The 22,560-nt window shown below is 39.4% G+C and overlaps 1 protein-coding gene across 1 annotated transcript in view; it reads right to left on the bottom strand.

Annotated features, from left to right (window-relative positions):
• The window catches only part of EIF2B3 (eukaryotic translation initiation factor 2B subunit gamma), a 117,711-nt gene extending 96,135 nt beyond the window's left edge, over positions 1-21,576 (bottom strand). Inside the window, exons 1-3 of the mRNA XM_061413125.1 lie at positions 17,139-21,576; positions 14,168-14,324; positions 4,660-4,808 (exon numbers count right to left, since the gene is read on the bottom strand). Coding sequence (XP_061269109.1) covers positions 4,660-4,808; positions 14,168-14,315 — 297 coding nt within the window. The 5' untranslated portion in view covers positions 14,316-14,324; positions 17,139-21,576. The remainder of the gene's footprint in view (positions 1-4,659; positions 4,809-14,167; positions 14,325-17,138) is intronic.
• Between the last annotated feature and the right edge of the window lie 984 nt (positions 21,577-22,560).

Raw genomic sequence — 22,560 nt, 5'->3', positions numbered from 1 at the left:
AAGTGATGTGGAAACAGGAGTAAGGAAGGAAAAGAAATGAGATCGTGAAGAATGAGTTAACAGAGAAGGCAATGGCACCCCACTCCAGTACTCTCGCCTGGAAAATCCCATGGACGGAGGAGCCTGGTAGACTGCAGTCCATGGGGTCGTGAAGAGTAGGACACAACTGAGCGACTTCCCTTTCACTTTTCACTTTCGTACATTGGAGAAGGAAATGGCAACCCACTCCAGTGTTCTTGCCTAGAGAATCTCAAGGACGGGGGAGCCTGGTGGGCTGCCGTCTATGGGGTTGCACAGAGTCGGACATGACTGAAGCGACTCAGCAGCAGCAGCAGCAGCAGCAGCATGAGTTAATGAGGATTCTGATCTCAGGGATGAGGAGAAGCCCTAAAATAAGAAGTGATCAAAACCATAAGAAGAGGTAGTGGCTTGGGAATAAAATGTCCTTTTGGCAGTTACTTTACTCTTTACCTCATGCCCTCTATTAATAGTTGCCCCTAAGCCTCTATGGGTTATAGGAACTTATTTGCATGGAACTCCCAGGATCTCCAGTTCCAGACTAGGGCAAAAATAGCATTTCTAAGATCTACAGATTAGGGAGTAGAGAGTCTAGTTTATATCTCCATACTAAACTTTTAGACAGTAACTAAAACAGCTCTTGGGAAGACCACTAAACACCCTAAGCTTCTTGGTAAACCTGGCATCTAACCCTGTGAAAGAACACAGTTCTCTTCTCATTATCCTAGAGAAATCCTCCATTTCTTCCCTAAATAAGAAACTGTACTCAAGAAAGCCACACACCCAACATGATAGTATTAGAGATCTCCCTTCTGATCAGAAGCACCAAAATCTACTTGTATGAAAGCACAGAAAGACAAAAGAAGGCCAAAAAGTAAAAGGAAATGTCTATATACACTAAACTTCTGGAAGCCCTGGCCAGGGAAATAAGACAATAGAAAGAAATGAAAGGCATTAAGATTAAAAAGGAAGATGTAATACTGTTTTTATTTGCAAGCAACATGCTGTATATAGACAATCTTAAAGAATCTATAATTTAAGAAAGTTAAGGGGTAAAAGGCTAATACATAAAATCCAGCTGTGTGGCTATATACAAGTAATAAACAATTAGAAAATAGAATGAAAAGTACTAGTTACAATATTATCAAACTGATGAAATAGGAATAAAATTACTGAAAGATGCTCAAAATATCTATACTGAAAATAATTTAAAAAAACACCGAGAGAAATTACAGGCAATCTAAATGAGTAGATGTCCAAGGATTCAATATTAAGATGTCAATTCTCCCCCAAAATGACCAAAAGATTCAGTGCAATGCCAATCAAAATCCCAGAAAGCGTTTTTCTGGCTAAAAACTGGCAAACTAATTCTAAAATTTATGTGGAAATACAAAGGACTTAGAATAATCAAGGCAATCTTAAGGAAAAGGAACAAAGTTGGCAGATTTATAGTACCTGATTTCAATACCAACTTTATAAAGTTAAGATAATCAAGACTTTATTAAATGTAGTACGGAAGGAGACAAGACAAACAGACCAATGGAACAAAGAAGAGAGAAGAGAAATAGCACACACATCATCAGTCAGCTGATTTTCAACTAAGGCACCAGAGCAACTCAATGGGGAAAGCAAAGTCTTTTTAACAAATGATGCAAGAACAACTGAATATTCATACAGAAAAAAGTAAACCTTTATTCCTATAACACTTTTAGATGTAAACACAAAAGAATATCTTTTTATGCTTAGGGTAAGCAAAGATTTCTTAGGATACAAAAAACACCAACCACAGGGGACTCTGCTGGCAGTTCAGTGGCTAAGACTCCATGCTTCCACTGCAGGGGGCACAGGTTCAACTCCTGGTTGGGGAACTAAGATCCAGCATGCCTCGTGGTATGGCAAAAAAAAAAAAAAAAAAGTACTAACCATAAAAGAAAAAATCGGTAATTTGGATTTCATCAACATTTAAGACTTTTGGCCATCAAAGTCACCATTAAGAATATAAAAAGGCAAGCCAGAGACTGGCAGAAAATATTCACAACACATATCTGACAAAAGGCTTGTATCTATAATATACAAAGAATTTCTATAATCTATAATAAAAACTGAAAAAAAAAGGCAAATGTCTTGAATAGACATTCCATGAAGATAAACAAATGGTCAATAATCACATGAAAATGTGATCAGCATCATTATTATCAGGGACATGCAAATTAAAACCGCAATGAGATAGTGTTACGTAATACCCACTAGAATGGTTAAAATTAAAAAGATTGATAGTACCAAGTGTTGATGAAGATGTGAAGCAAATGCAATTCTTATACACTGCTGACAGAAGTATAAAATGTACAACCACTTAGAAAACTATCTGGCATTTCTCAATACAGTATATTCTACAAACTATAATGTAATTTTTTTCAAACTGTAGTATTTTTACAAAAAGATCTGCAGAACAATGTTCATAACAGCTTTATTCATATCTAAAATTTTGAAACAATGCAAATGACCATCAACAGAAAAATGGGTAAATAGTGGTATTCTTATTCAATGGAATACTACTCAGCAATAAATAAGAACAAACTAGTTATACTAGTAATAATATGAATTTGAAAAATACTATGTTGAACAAAAGAAACCAAAATAAAATTATATGATTTCATTTATATATAGTTCATGAACAAGCAAAATTAACATATGGTGACAGAAATCAGAATAGCAGTTGACTTTAAAGGTGGGGGATTAACTAAAGTGAAGCACAAAGGAACTGTGAGAGGTGATGGAAATGTTCTAGATTTGGATAATGATAACCTAGTGGCTCAGATGGTAAAGAATCTACCTGCAATGTGGGAGACCTGGGTTTGATCCCTGGATTGGGAAGATCCCCTGGAGGAGTGCATGGCAACTCACTCCAGTATTCTTGCCTGGAGAATCCCCATGGACAGAGGATCCTGGCAGACTACAGTCCCATGGGGTCACAAAGAGTTGAACACGTTGAGCAACCGAGCCACAGCACAATCTGAGTGTATATAACTGTCAAAACTCATCAAACTATATACTCAATATCTATTTTACTGTATATAAACATAAAATACATTTATACACAGTAAATGGGCACCGTGTATACACATACCCTGGTGGCTCAGTGGTAAAAGAATCTGCCTGCCAATGCAGGAGACTCAAGAGATGAGGGTTTGATTCCTGGGTGGGGAAGATGCCCTGGAGTAGGAAATGGCAACCCTCTCCTGCATTCTTGCCTGGACAAGAATAAAAAACTGGCTACAATCTACAGGGTTGCAAAGAGTTGGACTCAACTGAGCATGCATGCAAAGGAAGGGAAAGGCCATGTAAATATCTGCATTAATTTTTTGCTCTTTGGTGCACAGATAGGCAGAAAGTATTAATATATCTGTTTTCAATCACCAGAAATAGTAGGAGAAATTTTGCTCCCCAACTCAAACAAGATGGCAACCTTATCAGAATGAATTTTTTCCAAAGGACATCAATTTTAGAATAGTCAACAGTGGATCTTTCTCAGTTTATGTGCCACAAACCATGGGGGAGACTGCATCCTCATATCCGTAGGCTCGCAATATAATTTTTTTTAAATTTTTATTTACTTGCTATGTCATTTTTAAAATAATTTTATTTATTATTTATTTATTTTTGGCTGTGCTGGGTCTTCATTGCTACACGGTCTTTTCTCTAGTTGCAGCAAGCGGGGGCTACTCTCTAGTTGAGGTACTCAGGCTTCTCATCGTGGTGACTTCTCTTGCTGTGGAGCATGGGCTCTAGTGCGTGGGGGCTTCAGCAGCTGTGATACGTGGGCTCAGTAGTTGCGGTTCCCAGACTCTTGAGCACAGGCTCAACGATGTGGCGCCTGAGCTTAGTTACCCTGAGGCATGTGGAATCTTCCCAGATCAGAGATCAAACCTGTGTTTCCTGCATTGGAAGGCAGATTCTTTACCACTGAGCCACCAGGGAAGCCCATTCATGTTAGTTGCTTAATTAAAGGAGACTAAACTTCCAAATACTATCATGTGAAGGAGCCGAAATTTTTTTAAGTTTCTTCCCATTTCTTTCCACTCAATCTCTCATCTGCAGAGTCAGTTGGTGGTCTGATTTCTATTACTATACATGAAAATGAAAGTGAAAGTTGCTCAGTTATGTCCAACTCTTTTGACACCCCATGGACTATACAGTCCGTGGAATCTCCAGGCCAGAATACTGGAGTGGGTATCCTTTCCCTTCTCCAGGGGATCTTCCCAACCCAAGGATCGAACCCAGGTCTCCCACATTGCAGGCAGATTCTTTACCAGCTGAGCCACCAGGGAAGCCCCTACTATACATAAGTTTTGCTTATTCATGAACTTTATATAAATGGAATCTTCTGAAGTACATTAGAAATGTATCTTTTTTATAAAGATGTAGTATGACTGAAAAATACTGGAAACTAGTGACTGTGACAACTGAGTGTCTAAATCTTTACTAGTAACCAAACTAAACAGCAGCTGAAACATGGGCAACAAAATATGGGGTACTAGAATATATTTTTTAAAACACATTGTAAACTGCAATGCATTGGGAAAACAAGATGATATTTATTTTCAACAAATAAACAAAAAAAATCAATAAATAGTTTTTCACCTTAAGTTTCTGATATATGTGGCGCAGAGAATCTGCAGTTCCCATGTCAGCTTCATCAGGAATACACACGATATCTAGCTTCATTTTCATCTTGTTGAAGTCTGCACACAAAGCCTTTTGGACATCCTTGGTTGTAATGACAATGACTTCTATAGCATGAAAAAAAAGGAAGGAATAGTGCAAAAACTCTCATTCATTTAGACCGTGGTTACACTACTTCAATTAGATTTGGTCTGTTTCTAGATTTAGTAATGACAGCTAATATTATTGAGATTTTGCAACATACTTTACATGCATCTTCTCAATTAATTCTTACAGAAAATTATTTAAAAATTGTAAAATTCCTCCATTTTACAAATGAGGAAACTTGGACTAAAAGATATGAAGTGACTTTGTTCAGGGTACATAAAACCAGTAAGCAAGATATCTAAGATAAAACATGTTAATATATTAAACACTACTTCTTCCTGACATAAAGAATGCAAAAGAGCACTTATTAAACCATATACCAATGAGATTCTATTCTATTCTAGTTTTAATTTTTGGTCACACCATGCTGCATTTGGGATCTTAGTTCTCCTGACCAGGGATTGAACCTGTGTCCCCTGCATTGGAGGCATGGAGTCTTAACTACTGGACCACCAGGGAAATCCTGGGATCACATTTTAAAACTTCATTCACTACAAAGAGAGAGCTATCACCACTTCCCATCAGATGGCTATTAGTGTTTCACTGATGATCATAATGAATCCAGTAACAGACAATTTCCATGTAATAGATGCCTTCACCTTATCCATATAGCCATCAATTAACAAAAACTTGGGGTTCTGTCATAGATCTTTGGCAGGGTAATGTAATCCACTGCAATATAACATGTGTTGCAGATATTTGAAGATTAGATTTTAGCATCTCTAAAGTGTAACAATTTCTATATGTGTTTCATGATAGTGCTCAATTACCTCTCCCTTTCACTATAATCATTCTTTTTTTCACTTTCTTCTTTTCTTTCTTCCTTCCTTCTTTCTTCCTTTTCCCACTTAGCTTTCTTTCAGTCATTAACTCACTCATTCAACCAACAAATACAATTATATTTAATATGTAAATTCAGGCACTGAGAATTCAGAAATGAACTAAACATGGCTCCTATTCTTAAGAAACGTAACATGAAATTTTAGACATGAAAATGGTTAAGGAAGGCTTCATGGAAGGGTTGGCTTTTGAGGCAGGCCATGATGAACTCAAGTCCAATTTAGTATATACCGTATATAAAATGCTGATGTTACAGAGATGAATTAGACACAGTACCTGCTCTCAGGAAGATCAGTCTAACATGCCACTAACTACAGCATAAAGCAGACCTTAAAAGATACTGAGATAGAAAAACGAAGTGTGATGAAAACATAGAGGACAGGGTGACTGACACTGTTTGGGATTTCAAGAAGGTGACATTTCCATACAGTGGAGAGATTTTAGGTCGAATGAAGGGAGTTAACTATAAACATGGGACAGTCTCATAATTGGACCAGTCAGTTCTGTTCAGGCACTCAGTCATGTCTGACTCTTTTTGACTCTACGGACTGCAGCACACCAAGCTTCCCTGTCCATCACCATCTCATGGAGCTGGCTCAAACTCATGTCCATCGAGTCAGTGATGCCATCCAGCCATCTCATCCTCTTTCGTCCCCTTCTCGTCCTGTCTTCAACCTTTCCCAGAATCAGGGTCTTTTCCACTGAGTCAGTTCTTCACATCAAGTGGCCAAAGTATTGGAGCTTCAGCTTCAGTATCAGTCCTTTCAATGAATATTCAGGACTGATTTCCTTTAGGATTGACTGGTTGGATCTCCTTGCAGTCCAAGGGACTCTCAAGAGTCTTCTCCAACACCACACTTCAAAAGCATCAATTCTTCCTCACTCAGCCTTCTTTACGGTCCAACTCTCACATCCATACATGACTACTGGGAAAACCATACCTTTGACCAGACGGACCTTTGTCAGCAAAGTAATGTCTCTGCTTTTTAACATGCTGTCTAGGTTTGTCACAGCTTTTCTTCCAAGGAGCAAGCGTCTTTGAATTTCATGGCTGCAGTCACCATCTGCAGTGATTTTGGAGCCCAAGAAAATAAAGCCTGTCACTGTTTCCACTGTTTCCCCATCTACTTGCCACAAAGTGACCAGATGCCATGATCTTCGTTTTTGAATGTTGAGTTTTTCACTCTCCTCTTTCACTTTCATCAAGAGGCTCTTTAGTTCCTCTTCACTTTCTGCCATAAGGGTGGTGTCATCTGCATATCTGAGGTTATTGTTACTTCTCCTGGCAATCTTGATTCCAGCTTGTGCTTCATCCAGTCCCACACTTCGCATCATGTACTCTGCATAGAAGTTAAATAAGCTGGACGACAATATACAGCCTTGACATACTCCTTTCCCAATTTTGAATCAGTCCATTGTTCCATGTCCAGTTCTAACTGTTGCTTCTTGACCTGAATACAGATTTCTTGGGAGGCAGGTAAGGTGGTCTGATATTCCCGTCTCTTTAAGAATTTTCCAGTTTGTCGTGATCCATACTGTCAAAGGCTTTAGCATAGTCAATGAAGCAGCAGTAGATGTTTTTCTGGAAATCTCTTGCTTTTTCGATGATCCAACGGATGTTGGCAATTTGATCTCTGGTTCCTCTGCCTTTTCTAAATCCAGCTGGAACATCTGGAAGTTCACGGTTCATGTACTGTTGAAGCCTATCTTGGAGAATATTGAGCATTACCTTGCTAGCATGTGAAATGAGTGCAATTGTGCAGAAGTTTGAGCATTCTTTGGCATTGCCTTTCTTTGGGATTGGAATGAAAACTGACCTTTTCCAGGCCTGTGGCCACTGCTGAGTTTTCCAAATTTTATGGCATATTGAGTGCAGCACTTTCACAGCATCATCTTTTAGGATTTGAAATAGCTCATCTGGAATTCCATCACCTCCACTAGCTTTGTTTGTAGTGATGCTTCCTAAGGCCCACTTGACTTCACATTCCAGGATGTCTGGCTCTAGGTGAGTGATCACACCATTGTGGTTATCTGGGTCATGAAGATCTTTTTTGTACAGTTCTTCTGTGTATTCTTGCCACCTCTTCTTAGTATCTTCTGCTTCTGTTAGGTCCCTACCATTTCTGTACTTAATTGTGCCCATCTTTGCATGAAATGTTCCCTTGGTATCTCTTCATTTTCTTGAAGACATCTCTAGTCTTTCCCATTCTATTTTTTCCTCTATTTATTTGCATTGATCACTTAGGAAGGCTTTATCTCTCCTTGCTATTCATTATGGAGAGACTAATGCTAAGCAGGGCTATGAACTTCCTAAAATAATGAACTATATGAACAGAATGAACAAAGAGTTTATAGATCAACTCCAGAATATCATGTTTAGGAGTCATTCTCCAAATTCTGAGTTAGCCTCATTCAGAAGGAATTTTCTATATAACAGGCATTTAATATACCACAAAAGACTATCCCCAAATATAACTAAAGATATATAGCAAGAGGGAAAAAAAAGTGATAAATGACAAAGCCATAAGAACTTATTAAAGGAAAGTAGTATATTTAAAAGTGTATTAAGATGTGTCATTCACCTGTGATACTGAGTTCTAAAAAGAAAATCTTTTCTAAAACACATTTCAATGTCAATATCATACAGACCACTGCAAAGAAGTGTTCATGGGTCTGTCTCAAGAAAGTATGAGTGGAATAAATACTGGATCATAAGCCTAGGGCCCAGGATCTGGCACCACCTCCATCTGGTATTCTAATCTGCTATATCTAACCAAAGGACACCCCAAACTCATTGTGGCCAAAGCCAAACTCACTGTCTTCGTTCAAACCTGTTCATTGTCTTACATTTCCTCTCCTATTACTGACATCACCATCCACTTAGCTACTTACCGAAGCAGAAAGTAGAGGGAACTCATCCCTTTCTTTCTACTACCCCTCCGCATGAATCAACAACTTTCCCAAATGGGCCTTCTTCACCATCCTTAGCACTAATGCCTTAGTTCAGGCCCTCTTTGTTGTTAGCATGGACTTTTGTATCAATCTCTTAACTCATCTCCTTGCTTATAGTCTTGACCCCCTCACACTAATTCTTCATACAGCTCCCAAAGCAATTTTTTTAAAAATCTGTATTTTAAATTTATTACCATGAAGTTGTTCACATTTGCTTATTATCTTTTTTGTTTGTTTGCTTGTTTTGACTGCGCTGCATGGCTATAGTATCTCAATTCCCCACCAGGGACTGAACCTGGGCCACGGCAGTGAAAGTGCAGAATCATAACCACTAGACCACCAAGGAACTCTCTTGCTTATTAACTTTTAATGTCTGTAGGATTTGTGGTGATGTTTCATCTTTCATTCCTGTTATTAGTAATTTGTGTCTTCTCCCCTTTTTTTGATCAGTCTAACTAAAGATTTAACAATTCTATTGATATTTTTTTTAAAGAGTCACCTCTTGGTTTTACTGATTTTCTCTAATGCTTTTGGCTTCTATTTCACTTACTTCTACTCTTATCATTTTTATCTCCTTTCTACTTGAGTTTCATTTGCTTCTCTTTTCCCAGTTTGTCAAAGTAGAAACTTAGATGATAATTTGAGACATTTCTTTTCTAACAGAGAACTTAATGTTATAAAATTTTCTCTAAACATTGCTTTAGCTACATCCCTCAAGTTTTAAAACACTGAATTTTCATTTTCAGTAAGTTAAAAACATTTTCTAATTCCCCTTGTGGCCAGATGGCCAAAAAGCACAAGAAAAGATGCTCAACATCACTAATTATTAGAGAAATGCAAATGAAAACTACAATGAGCTATCACCTGGCACTGGTCAGAATGACCATCACCCAAAAAAAATCTAAAAACAATAAATGCTAGAGAGGGTGTGGAGGAAAGGGAACCCTCCTACATGGTTGGTGGGAATGCAAATTGGTACAGCAACCATGGAGAACAGTATGGAGGTTTCTTAAAAAAACCCAAAATTGAAACTACCATATGACCCAGTAATCCCACTCCTAGGCATATACCCAGAGAAAACCACAATTCAAAAAGATACCTAAAAAAAAAAGATACATGCACCCCGATGTTCAGTGCAGCACTATTTACAATAGCCAGGACATGGAAGCAACCCAAATGCCCATCAACAGAGGAATGGATAAAGAAGATGTCATATATATACTTGGTGGAGTACTACTCACTCATAAAAAAGAACAAAATAATGCCATCTGTATCAACACTGATGGACCTAGAGACTGTCATACTGAGTCATGTAAGTCAGACACAGACAGATAAACATCATATGATATTGCTTATATGTGGAATCTAAAAAAAAGGAGTACAAATGAAGTCTGTATAGAAGCAGAGCCACAGATGTAGAAAACAAACCAGGGGGCAAAGAGGGAGAAGGAATAAATTGGGAGTTTGGGATTGACGTAGAAATACTACTATATAAAATAGGTAACTAATAAGAACCTACTGTATAGCACAGGGAACTCTACTCAATACTCTGTAAAGGCCTATATGGGAAAAGAGTCTACAGAAAGAGTGGATATATGTGTATGTCTAACTGATTCACTTTGCTGTACACCTGAAACTAATACAATACTGTAAATCAACTATACTCTAATAAAATTGTTTTTTAAATTTCCTTTGTGGTTTCCTCTTTGGGTTATGTACAAATATGTGGTTTGATTTCCAAACACTTAGGGATTCTCTTGATACCTGTATGTTATTGATTTCTAATGTAACTCTACTGTGGTTAGAGAATATATTTTGTATTATTTTAATCTTCAAAGAATTATTGAGACCTGTTTTATTTAAAAAAATACAGTCTATCTTAGTAAAAGTTCTTAGCATTTGAAAAGAATTGTGCATTCTGCTTTACTAGGTGGCATGTTCTATAAATGTCAATTAGGTAAAATTGTAAAAAATCCTAAGGAATCCACAAAAGGCTGCCAGAATTAATAATAAGTGTATTTAGCAAAGTTGTAGGATACAGGGCAGCATAAAAAAGCTATGTTTTTATGTACTAGCAATGAATTTTCTGGAAATTGAAATAATTACCATTTATGATAACACCCTCTTCCAACAACACAAAAGAAGACTCTACACATGGACAACACCAGATGGTCGACACCGAAATAAGATTGATTATATTCTTTGTGGCCAAAGATGGAGAAGCTCTATACAGTCAGCAAAAACAAGACCAGGAGCTGACTGTGGCTCAGATCATGAAGTCCTTATTGCCAAATTCAGACTTAAATTGAAGAAAGTGAAGAAAACCACTAGACCATTCAGGTATGACCTAAATCAAATCCCTTATGACTATACAGTGGAAATGAGAAATAGATTTAAGGGACTAGATCTGATAGACAAAATGCCTGATGAACTATGGATGGAGGTTTGTAACATTGTACAGGAGACAGGAATCAAGACCATCTCCAAGAAAAAGAAATGCAAAAAAGCAAAATGGCTGCCCGAGGAGGCCTTACAAATAGCTGTGAAAAGAAGGGAAGCGAAAAGCAAAGGAGAAAAGGAAAGATATACCCATTTGAATGCAGAGTTCCAAAGAATAGCAAGGAGAGATAAGAAAGCCTTCCTCAGCGATCAGTGCAAAGAAAATAGAGGAAAACAATAGAATGGGAAAGACTAGAGATCTTTTCAAGAAAATTAGAGATAGCAAGGGAACATTTCATGCAAAGACGGGAACAATAAAGGACAGAAATGGTAGGGACCTAACAGAAACAGAAGATATTAAGAAGAGGTGGCAAGAATGCACAGAAGAACTATACAAAAAAGATCTTCATGACCCAGATAATCACCATGGTGTAGTCACTCACCTAGAGCCAGACATCCTGGAATGTGAAGTCAAGTGGGCCTTAGGAAGCATCACTAAGAACAAAGCTAGTGCAGGTGATGGAATACCAGTTGAGTTATTTCAAATCCGGGAAGATGACGCTGTGAAAGTGCTGCACTCAATATGCCATAAAATTTGGAAAACTCAGCAGTGGCCACAGGACTGGAAAAGGTCAGTTTTTGTTCCAATCCCAAAGAAAGGCAATGCCAAAGAACGCTCAAACTACCACACAACTGCACTCATCTCACACGCTAGTAAAGTAATGCTTAAAATTCTCCAAGCCAGGCTTCAGCAATACATGAACCACGCAGAGTACATCATGAGAAAAGCTGGGCTGGAGGAAGCACAAACTGGAATCAAGATTGCCGGGAGAGCTATCAATAACCTCAGATATGCAGATGACACCACCTTTATGGCAGAAAGTGAAGAAGAACTAAAGAGCTTCTTGATGAAAGTGAAAGAGAAGAGTGAAAAAGTTGGCTTAATGTTCAGCATTCAGAAAACTAAGATCATGGCATCTGGTCCCATCACTTCATGGCAAATAGATGGAGAAACAGTGGCTGACTTTATTTTTCTGGGCTCCAAAATCACTGCGGATGGTGATTGCAGCCATGAAATTAAAAGATGCTTGCTCCTTGGAAGGAAAGTTATGACCAACCTAGACAACATATTAAAAAGCAGAGACATTACTTTGCCAACAAAGGTCCGTCTAGTCAAGGCTATGGTTTTTCCAGTGATCATGTATGGATGTGAGAGTTGGACTATAATGAAAGGTGAGTGCTGAAGAATTGATGCTTTTGAACTGTGGTGTTGGAGAAGACTCTTGAGAGTCCCTTGGACTGCAAGGAGATCCAACCAGTCCATCCTAAAGGACATCAGTCCTGGGTGTTCACTGGAAGAACTGATGTTGAAGCTGAAACTCCTATACTTTGGTCACCTGATGCGAAGAGCTGACTCATTTGAAAAGATCTTGATGCTGGGAAAGACTGAGGGCAGGAGGAGAAGGGGACGACAGAGGATGAGATGGCTGGATGGCATAACCGACTCAATGGACACGGGTTTGGGTGAACTCCGGGAGTTGGTGATGGACAGGGAGGCCTGGCGTGCTGCGATTCATGGGGTCGCAAAGAGTCAGACACGACTGAGCGACTGAACTGAAACTGAACAAATAAACACAATAAAATATGTGTAAGTGCTATACACTGAAAACTATAGAGTAGTTGTGTAAGTTAAGAGAAATTACAAAAGGCCTAACTAAAAGGAGAGTTATGTCATGCTCCTCAATCAGAAGGCTCAATACTGTTAAGATGTGAGTTCTCTTTCTACTGATATATGGATTCAATTCAGTCTTAATCAAAATTCTAGCAAGTTTTTTTGTAGAAATTGATAAGCTGATTCTGAAATTTATATAAAGATACAAAGGACTTAAGAGTAGCGAAAACATGAATTTAACCATTTTAAACTTTAGTTTAATAATCCTTTCAAGACTTCCTTGTGCTTCCACTGTAGAAGGCATGGGTTTGATCCCTGGTTAGGGAACTAGGATCCCACATGCCTTGTGGCACAGCCAAAAAAAAAGGCTCTTCACTGATTTCCCACTGCTTTCAAGAAAAAAAAAAATCTAAATTCCTCAACATGGAATACAAGGCCGCTTCATAGTATAATGCCTGTTCATTACTCTCATTACATTTTTTCCCTCTTACGCTCGATATTGCTGCTGTTGTTTAGTCACTAAGTCATGTCCGACTCTTTGTCAACCCCATGGACTAGAGCCCACCAGGCTCCTCTGTCCATGGGATTTCCCAGGCAAGAATACTGGAGTAGGTTGCCATTTCTTTCTCCAGGGGATCTTCCCAACCAAGGGATCAAACCTGTATCTCCTGCATTGCCAAGCAGATTCTTAACCAGTGAGCCACCAGGGAATACACACTGATGTTACAGCCAAATAAAATGAAAAGTAGTTATAAAAAAAAGAAAAGAAAAGTCGTTGCGAGAATATGTGCTGATCATGACTCTATCTCTGCAAAATTTACTACTTCTGTATGGAATACTTCTGGTCAGAATGTCAATCTATTTTCCAAGAGTCAATTCAAGGGTCAGCTACTCTGTAAAGTCTTCTCTGAATCTCGCAAGTTCAAACAGTATCTTCCTTATATTAATAACAAGCACTTATAATGTGCCTCTGTTATAACATTTATCACATTACACAATGATAATCTGTTTACATATGTATCTCTCCACTAGACTTTAAGGTTCTAGAAATCAGGGCTTGAGTTAACCTTTTCAATTCCGTACTCCAGTGTTTAATATACTACCTGGCACATACAGGTTCTCAGTAAATACTATGAGGCATGTGGTCGTTCTCATATTATGTTCTGATATCCTTCCAGGGTTATCTTGGATCACTGTGGAGACCAGCTCTAAAAGAGAAACACTTAGCACTATCTTCTCAACCTTTTTCACACAGCAATAGAATACTCCAAAGTTTCTAATTTAAAGAGGCCAGTCTCCAGCCAACATTGAGTCCTAGTCTTCTTTCATTCATTTCTCTCACCCTCATAAAGCTGATAATTACTAGGATAAAGAACCCTAAAAGTTTTGTGAGTATATCTCATTGCCATGACTCACCTTCAAATCCAACACGCTCAAGCAGGTTCAGTGGGTACCAAATTAAAGGTTTGTTGCCGACTGGAAGCAGAGGTTTGGGAATACTGGAAGTCAGGTCTGTCATTCGCGATCCCCCTCCAACTGCCATTACAACTGCTTGAAATTCCATTTTTAAAAACTGTAATCACAGAGAAAACCAAGAGAAAAACGTAATAAAATCAATGTACACACAGTATTAATCTTATTTTTATTTAGGTTATTGATATTCACTTATGACAAACGTCATTTCCAACACCAATAACCAGAATAAGAAAGACTCCTTAGCCACAGTATAAACATCACATTTATCCTATTCTCTTACTGATAAATACTCTCATTTCCAGCCTGGGATTATGGGCTAGAGGGGGGACATGAATAAAACAAAAATCTGGCTCTTGCTCTTGAATTGTTGACAATTAAGAGAAGACAAATGCAGTAAATTACAATACAACATCATTAATGCCATGACAGGGATATATCTAAGGTACAGTAGGCATATATAGTGACAGTAACACCTAAGTCTTCCTAGAAAACATAGGGAAGGTTTTATAGGAAAGTGATGCTTGAGCTGACTCTTAAAGGAGTAAGAGTTTACCAAGTTGGTTTCTGATATGTGAGTTTGTATTCCCTGAAAAAAATTTTAAAACTTCTGACTAGAATTAACAGCACAAAGACAAGCACATTAGATCTCTGAAAAGTATGAAATGACTTAAGATGCTTCTATTAATTCAGCCACCTGCTCCCATTTTTTCATTACCCCCAACTTGAAATATAACACTATAAACTCAAATGTAGGCTTGTATCTTAACCTAGGTTTGCAGAGCCCAATTACAGAAACAAACCAAGTTAATTTCTTTTTTTCAGACTCAAGGTGATAAATGAAACTGTTTGACATTCAAAAAAAAAATCTCTTTACAGCTGCTACCACATAAGAGAGGCACATTAAAAGCTCACAAATCCTTATTGATTTAAAATAGAAGTACTATTTGACTTACAACAAATGATGTAACCTTTTAAAAACAAAGTGAAATTCAATGCTCTGGAAACAAAAACGTATTTAACACCAAACTGGGAAATAATGTTGCTCCTTTATCATAATTTTGATCAGTCCTGGGCTCCTCACATCAGTATCTAAACTGCAACACACACACACCATACACCCCAGCACAAAGTAAAGGCTCTTACACAACATCCACAACGTAAAGATACGGTACTTTCAATTCCAGCAGGCACTGCCTCAGATTGGTATTTAACTTCAATCTGGCATTATATAAATCTCATAACATCTGATGTTACTATGAAAAGTATTAACACTGGATCCTTAAGAGTTAAAAGACCTGAGTTTGAGTTCTGGTTCTGTCACTTACAGGTGAGGTAACCAGGGGCCTGACATTTAAAACTCAGCATCCTCAGTTTCTAGAAAAGAGCCTGGTGGTTAAGTTCACAGGCCCTTTAACCAGACTGCCTGGATTTTAATTCTAGCTCTACCATGAATTAGCTGTATGATCCAGGGCAAGCTACATACCTTTCCCAAGCCTCCATTTTCTTAATTTTCTAAGGTGAGGATAATTAGTTTCTACTTCACAGAGTTGTTATAAATATTAAATAAGTTAACCCAAGTAAAGCACACAAAACAATGACAAGCATTATACAAGTTTTTGATAATAGACAGGTCATGGAAACTTTCTGTGCCAGCTGAACCATGCTGTTGCATAATTCTGGTCCCTGAATCGCTATTCTTGCTTCCTTAGTTGCCTTTCTCCTGTGTCCAGTATGTAATCACCAATTAAAGACTCAGTTGAAGAATCACCTTGTGTATAAAGACATTCTTATACCTTCCCACCCTCTCAGAGAAGTAACTCTTTTCTCCTTAAAGGCTTCCATTCTACTATATACAGATCATCTCTACCTTTCAGGATTCACTGCCCATTTTAATTTTCATTATTTCTTGGCAAGTGTGGCATGTAGGATCTTACTCCCCTCTCCCTCAACCCACCCCCTAGGGATGGAGCCCACTGCCCCTGCATTGGAAGTGTGGAGTCTCAACCACTGTACTGCCAGGGAAGTCCATCTGCCTGTTTATTTAAATGTCTATTTCCTTTGAGTTCCTTGACTGTCATCGCTGTATTCCCAGTACCTGACATAATTCCTGTCAGATGCCAGGCATTCAGTCAGTACTTGTGGAATGAGCATCTGTGAACCTCACAACAACCCAGAGTATGCGTCAAGCTCAAACATGTGCAGAAGGGACATTAGAACCCAGATCACTAGGATCTGAGGTTCCTGCTCTCAATGAGACTCTGGGTGATAATCATGAACATAACTGATAACAGGCAGCCTGACAAATGTCTCAATGTCACTGCCACGACTCTGAGCGATGGGAATCAAGGCAATAACTCGCTAGCCACTCAGGCTTTAGAGAGGGTGTTCTTGTCATCTTCAACCTGCCTCCGATACAGCCCTCACTGCCTTCTCCCTTTGTAAATTGATAAAAACCCCGAATCACAACTGATCTCTCAGCCAGACTTTATTGTATTGCTCTTTGTATTTGTATCTTGCACCTAAAACAACCAAAAACAGAATAAAAGAACGAAGGACTTTTAAGTGGAAAGGATCAGGCACTGTGCGCAGGGCGTCCGGTGCTCACTCGCTGTGACTTCCAGCAGATCCTCCCCTCCCTGAAACAATTTCCTCAACTTTTGCACAAGGTGGCTGGCTCGGATGCTCCCCGAGCTTCCTTTTAGTTCGGGCACTTGGCTCCGCGGCCAGGTCCGGGAGGCACTCGAGCTGGCGACTCGGGCTCTGCACCCCTGCCACCCCCTCGGGCCCTCCTCTGCAAGGCTTGAGGAGCCCGCCTCCCTCCGGTGAAGTGAGGCTCGGCGGCCTCCACCGCGCGGCTCCCCCCGCCAGCCCGCTCGTGCGCGGCCTGGCAGCGCAGAAGCCGCAGCTTTACCTCAGGTCCCCGCGCGCCGCCACGGTTCCCAGCGCTCCCCGCGCTCCCCACGCTGCCGCCGACTGACAGCCAAAAGGCGCAGGCGCACGATGGCCGGGCAGATCGATGGGACGCGCTGGGCAGGCCCGCAGAGAAGAAAACGAGCACCGAGTAATAGATGACGGCGGAGACGGGCGCCACTGGGAGGAGGGGAGGAGTAGACGAGGCGGGGCCGCCGGAGCCTTTTCATTCATTCACAAATTACCAACGCCCAAGGAGCGTCCCTCACGTTGCAGGAGAACTAGTTCCAGTCTCTTCAGACAATTCTTCTAGGACCTGGTCCCTACTACCACTCTGCGGAAGGACAGCTTATTGGGAGCTGCGGTTTAGGGCTGGCCAGTGGAGAAATCACCAAGGATTGCCACGGTGTTCTGTGACCAGTGAGGTCTAATGTGGCCACTCAACATTGGCTTTCTGAACCAGATTATTATGGTATGGAAAACATCCACCTTTAGCCATCAAAAGTTGGTCGGGAGTGTGGGATTCGGGAAGATCTCACGGTAATGGTGGGGAAAATCCCCTGGAGGAGGGCATAGCAACCCACTCCAGTATCCTTGTCTGGAAAACCCCTTGGACAGAGGAGCCTGGCGGTCTACAGTGCATAAGGTTGCCCAGAGTCAGACACTACTGAAGCGACTTAGCAGCACTGTGATGGTGATACTGAACAGTGGCTTGGAGAGAGTGAGTCAAATGAATATCTTGGGTAAGAGCCTTCCAAGAAGACTAGCCAGCAAGTGCAAAGGCCTTGGAGAGAGAAGGCAACTTCAGAGAACAACAAAGAAGCCAACAGAGCTGAAGAAAAGTGAGCTGGGGGAGAGTGGATGACGGCAGAGGAAGCCAGAGAGACAATGAGGGAGAAGGTAGAGAATTCAGATCCTGTGGGTCTTGTAGGCATTGTGAGGATCTTGACTTGTGCAGAGGAGCAGCGATATAACAGGCTTTTAAAGGATCACTGTGGTTGCTGTTTTGATAAAGAATCTCTGCTTCCAGAGACCAGTTAAGAAGCTGCAACATCCGGATGGAGAACCCAAACAGCTGAGTCTAGACTCCAACAATTGTGAGATAACAATAAAATAATTCTTTTTTGTTTGTTTTGTTTTAAGCAGTACATTTTAAAGGAAGATTGTTAAGCTGCATTATCTGGTTTTGGGTGGGGGTTGTGTGGTTTCTGTTTTGTTGGCTGCGCTGCTGGGCTCAAGCGATCTTAGTTCCTCAACCAGGAATTGAACCCAAGCCTTGGCAGTGAAAGCATGGAGTCCTAACCACTGGACCACCAGGGAATTCCGTAAACTACATTGAATAACAGGAACAATGGTCGTTCTCTCTTTTGGAAGCTTCCTCTTTTTCTATCCATCTCTTTTTAATAATATTTCTTTCATTTAAAAAAAATGTATTTGTTTTATTTTTGGCTGCATTGGATCTGTTGCTGTGCAAGGGCTTTCTCTAGTTGGGTGAGTGGAGCCACTCTTGCTTGTCGTGCACAGGCTTCTCGATGCCGTGGCTTCTCCTGTTGCAGAGCACAGGCTCTGAGGCACGAGGGCTTTAGCAGTTGTGGCACACAGGATTAGCTGCTCAGTGCCACATGGAATCTTTCCCAGCCAGGGATCAAACCCATGTTCCCTGCATTGGCAGGTGGATTCTTAACCACTGGACCACCAGGGAAGTCCTCTATCCATTTGTTAAAACTTTAGTTACCTTAGCTCCCTGCCAGTTAGGAAGTGGAGTCTAACTTCTGCAATAAAAATAAAGGAATTTGACTTCATTCAACAATATTTATTGCATGCCTAATATGTGCCAACCAGTGTCTGAGATCCTAGATAGTGGGACTACAACAATCACCAAGACAGGACTTGTAATTTTTCCCTGACTTTCAGCCAGAAGAGTAGGAGCTCAGCCTAGAACGTACTGAAAAAAAAAAAAAAAAAGTCCTGTGGCTACATCCATAAAACTAGCCTATCTGTGCCCTGCCTCTCTTTCACTTTAGAATGCTGGTGATGAGTTATTGGAAAATTACTTAGCTCTAAACACTGAGTTGGTAAAGGGAGCCATGGAGTGATTGCTTTGGCCACAGGAGACCTGAAACTTGATTACCATTTCCTTCTGCAGCAAGATTATTTCTCTCTTTGGTATTAGCTCAAGCAAGCAGAAGCCTTGGGAATTACAGCATGGTTTTGAGGTGAGAACTAGTTATGAAGTAAGAACAGCATTCAACCTCATATCTGGCATCCATTTTAAATGCTCATGTTTAAATTAGCAAATGTTTTCAGGGAACTGGAGGACTTTCTCCTCTAGTTGAAGAAAGTAGTTGAAGGATTACTTCAATTTAAACTCACTTTAAATTATTCCCTTGGAGCAGTATGTTTTGGTTTCTGGACTCTCTACAGTCTTAAAAATTACCGGAAGCTTCAAAGAGGTTTTGTTTGTATAGGTTGAATCTGTCGATACCAACCATATTAAAAATTCAAACTGAGAAATTTTAAAAACATTAATTCATAAAAATAGAAACAAAACCATTACATGGTAACAGTTACACTTTATTGAAAACAACTATGTTTTCAAAAGAAAAAATTTAGTGAGAAGAATGCAATGGTTTCATCTTTCTTTTGCAAACCTCATTAATGTCTGGCTTAATAGAAAACAGCTGAATTTTCCCATCATTTGTGATATACGGTTTGGGGTGATGAAAACCTGATCTCACACAGATACATAGTCGGAAAAAAGAAAGAGATTTTAATAGTCTTTGTCAAATAATTGTGAGTATTCTTCAGTACTACACACTAAACTCAAGAAATGGTAGTTTGTTAACGATTAGTTGTGATATAGAATCATTTGTATCAATGAACATTTTGTACTGTTATAATACTTGCATTTTGAATAGGCATTTTACCCATGCATGATTTTGCAACTTGATGCATTGCTCATTTGTAAAATACTGATTCACTAAATTATGCAGATCTTCCCAATGTTGACTCATTATACAATATTTTTTAAATCACACTTGTTAATACCACCACCAATCATTAGAAGAGTTCTTAATGGAGACTTCTGTGGTGGTACAGTGGATAAGAACCTGCCTGCCAGTGCAGGGGGCAGGGGTTTGATCCCTGGTCCAGGAAGATTCCACATGCCATGGAGCAACTAGGCCCGTGCTCCACAGCTGCTGAAGCCTGTGTCTCTGGAGCCTGTGCTCTGCAACAAGAGAAGCCACCACGATGAGAAGCCCGTGTACCACAATGAAGAATAGCCCTCAGTCTGCAACTAGAGAAAGCCTGTGTGCAGCAGTGAAGACCCAGAACAGCCAGTAAATAAATAGATAGACAGATAAAGTCCTTAAGAATGCTGGCAAGCTTGGGACAAGTTTCCCAAACTTCTTCTTTTCTCTTGAAAGCTCAGATATCATCGTTGTTAGTGGTTTTCCTTGAAATGACAGGCTTACTTCACTCATCTTGATAAAGTTTGTCCAGTTTGTCAGTTGTTCTTTCAAGAAAATACAGTGTTCTGTGGAAAAAGCAGGAGTTCACAAACGAAACAATGGCGCGAGTTTTCTGGAGACAGTCATCATACTTATTTCGTATGCACAGAAGTGTTACACGTGTACTTCCATTTCATCACATAGAGTATTAAAAAGACGTGTGCTCAAGGACAAAGATTTAATAAAATTATTTTATTGCCTCATCAAGACATTCTTAAGTAGAACTGCCTTTGTTTTATTATTTTTTAGTTTTTTTATGGTAAGCCTGTGGCAGTGAAGAATACAGTGACTTAATACAGTTTGGCATCACTGCTCTGACTGATGCTAAAGCACCGCTGTTTTATCCAGCATTGCTTTTGCATGATCAGTGCAAATATCAGTACAGTGAAGGAGGCAGAGTTTCAGTATTATTATGAAAGTAATATTAACTCAACAGACCCCCTGAAAGGGTCTGGGGATGCTGAGGTCCACGGAGCATGTTTTAAGAACGGCTGCCTTGTGGACTTCTTGCTGGCTCCCACTGCTTCTGCTTCTTACATTATGGCACTCACCACAAAGGACTGTCATTCTCCTTTTTCAGGTTTTCTATATCACACTGGGAACCCCCTGAGGACAAAGACTGTATCTTATTTGCTAAAAAGACTTTATATCTGCAGAGAGAGGTCTTTGCAGATCTTAGAATCTGGGACATGCTAAGTAAATAATAATTGGGCGAATTAGAAATTTCTCATAAATTTTCCCTTGTCATCCCATTTGGTAGTACCAAAACTGGGCTGAGGGCCTGGATCACTGACAACACCTCTTCTTCTAAACATTTCTTTTCACTAAGTTAATTATTAGCCCTCATGCCTAGCCTCACTCTTATTATTTACTTTTCATTTACTTTTAATTATTAATCACATGGGAAGTATTTAATAAATGATTATTGAATGCACTATTCCCTAAAATGTTTGTTTCTTTCCTGTTCACATTTCTTCCCCCAAAGGATGTTTATGTGTATGTGTCTGTATGTGGTAGGGAAATAGTTTAAGAAGGTCAAGCTCTAAGTTCGCTTTGAACTGTGGGAGACAAAAGAAACTTTTCAAAAGTTGGACCTTGGCTCAGAAATAGTCTTCCCACAGTCTGCAAGAAATCTCTCTTTGGGAATTTACTGGCCATATCACAATATTCATCTACTCCATCTGGCTGAGGACATGTCCCTGGGACAGGGAATTATTATTTTTAGAGTGCTGAGTGAAGGATAAAAATGGAAAGAGAAACTCTACTTTGGCAACCAATTTCAGGTCCTAAAATATTTGTGCTTTATTTTTGTAAATAAGCCCAGCAGTTTCCTAATAGATTCATGATAAGTTAGAGAGCAAATGATGCTACAGTGTTTATATAGAGCTTGGAAAGAACCTTCATTAATTAGGAATTCAGTATTTCCTTTCAAGCACATAGAATTTTCATTGTTGGTGGTTTTGAAGGTCAGAATCTGGATATTTATGCTCTAAACTGATCACTTTAAAAATAAGTGATTTAATCAATTTTTAATTTTCTTCCTTTACTGGAAAAACCTTCAGATATCTGATTTTCCTTGTTTTTAAATTGCAAAGTACAGTTTATGGGCCACAGTTCATTTATTTAACAGCTATTTGTTGAAAGACTACTATGTGCCGAGAATAGTTTTGGGCTCCTAGGCTATATTAGTGAACAAAAAAGGATCCAGCCTTCATCCTAGCCGGGAGAGGCAGCATAAATAAAAAAGAAGTTTAAATAATAAATCAGTAAACAGTGCCATATATTAAAAAGTGATAAGTACTTTGGGAAAATGAAAAAAGTTAAGCAGGGAGGAGGGACAGGGAGAGGGAGAACACCATATTGACAGCATAAAGTTTTAGCATTTTACAAAAATTACTGAAATTTGGGAAC

This window comes from Bos javanicus, chromosome 3 (genome assembly GCF_032452875.1).
Source record: "Bos javanicus breed banteng chromosome 3, ARS-OSU_banteng_1.0, whole genome shotgun sequence".
In the NCBI taxonomy this organism is placed as follows: domain Eukaryota; kingdom Metazoa; phylum Chordata; class Mammalia; order Artiodactyla; family Bovidae; genus Bos; species Bos javanicus.
The sequence above is the reverse complement of the archived record's forward strand: the minus strand, read 5'-3'. Positions and strand labels throughout refer to the sequence as shown.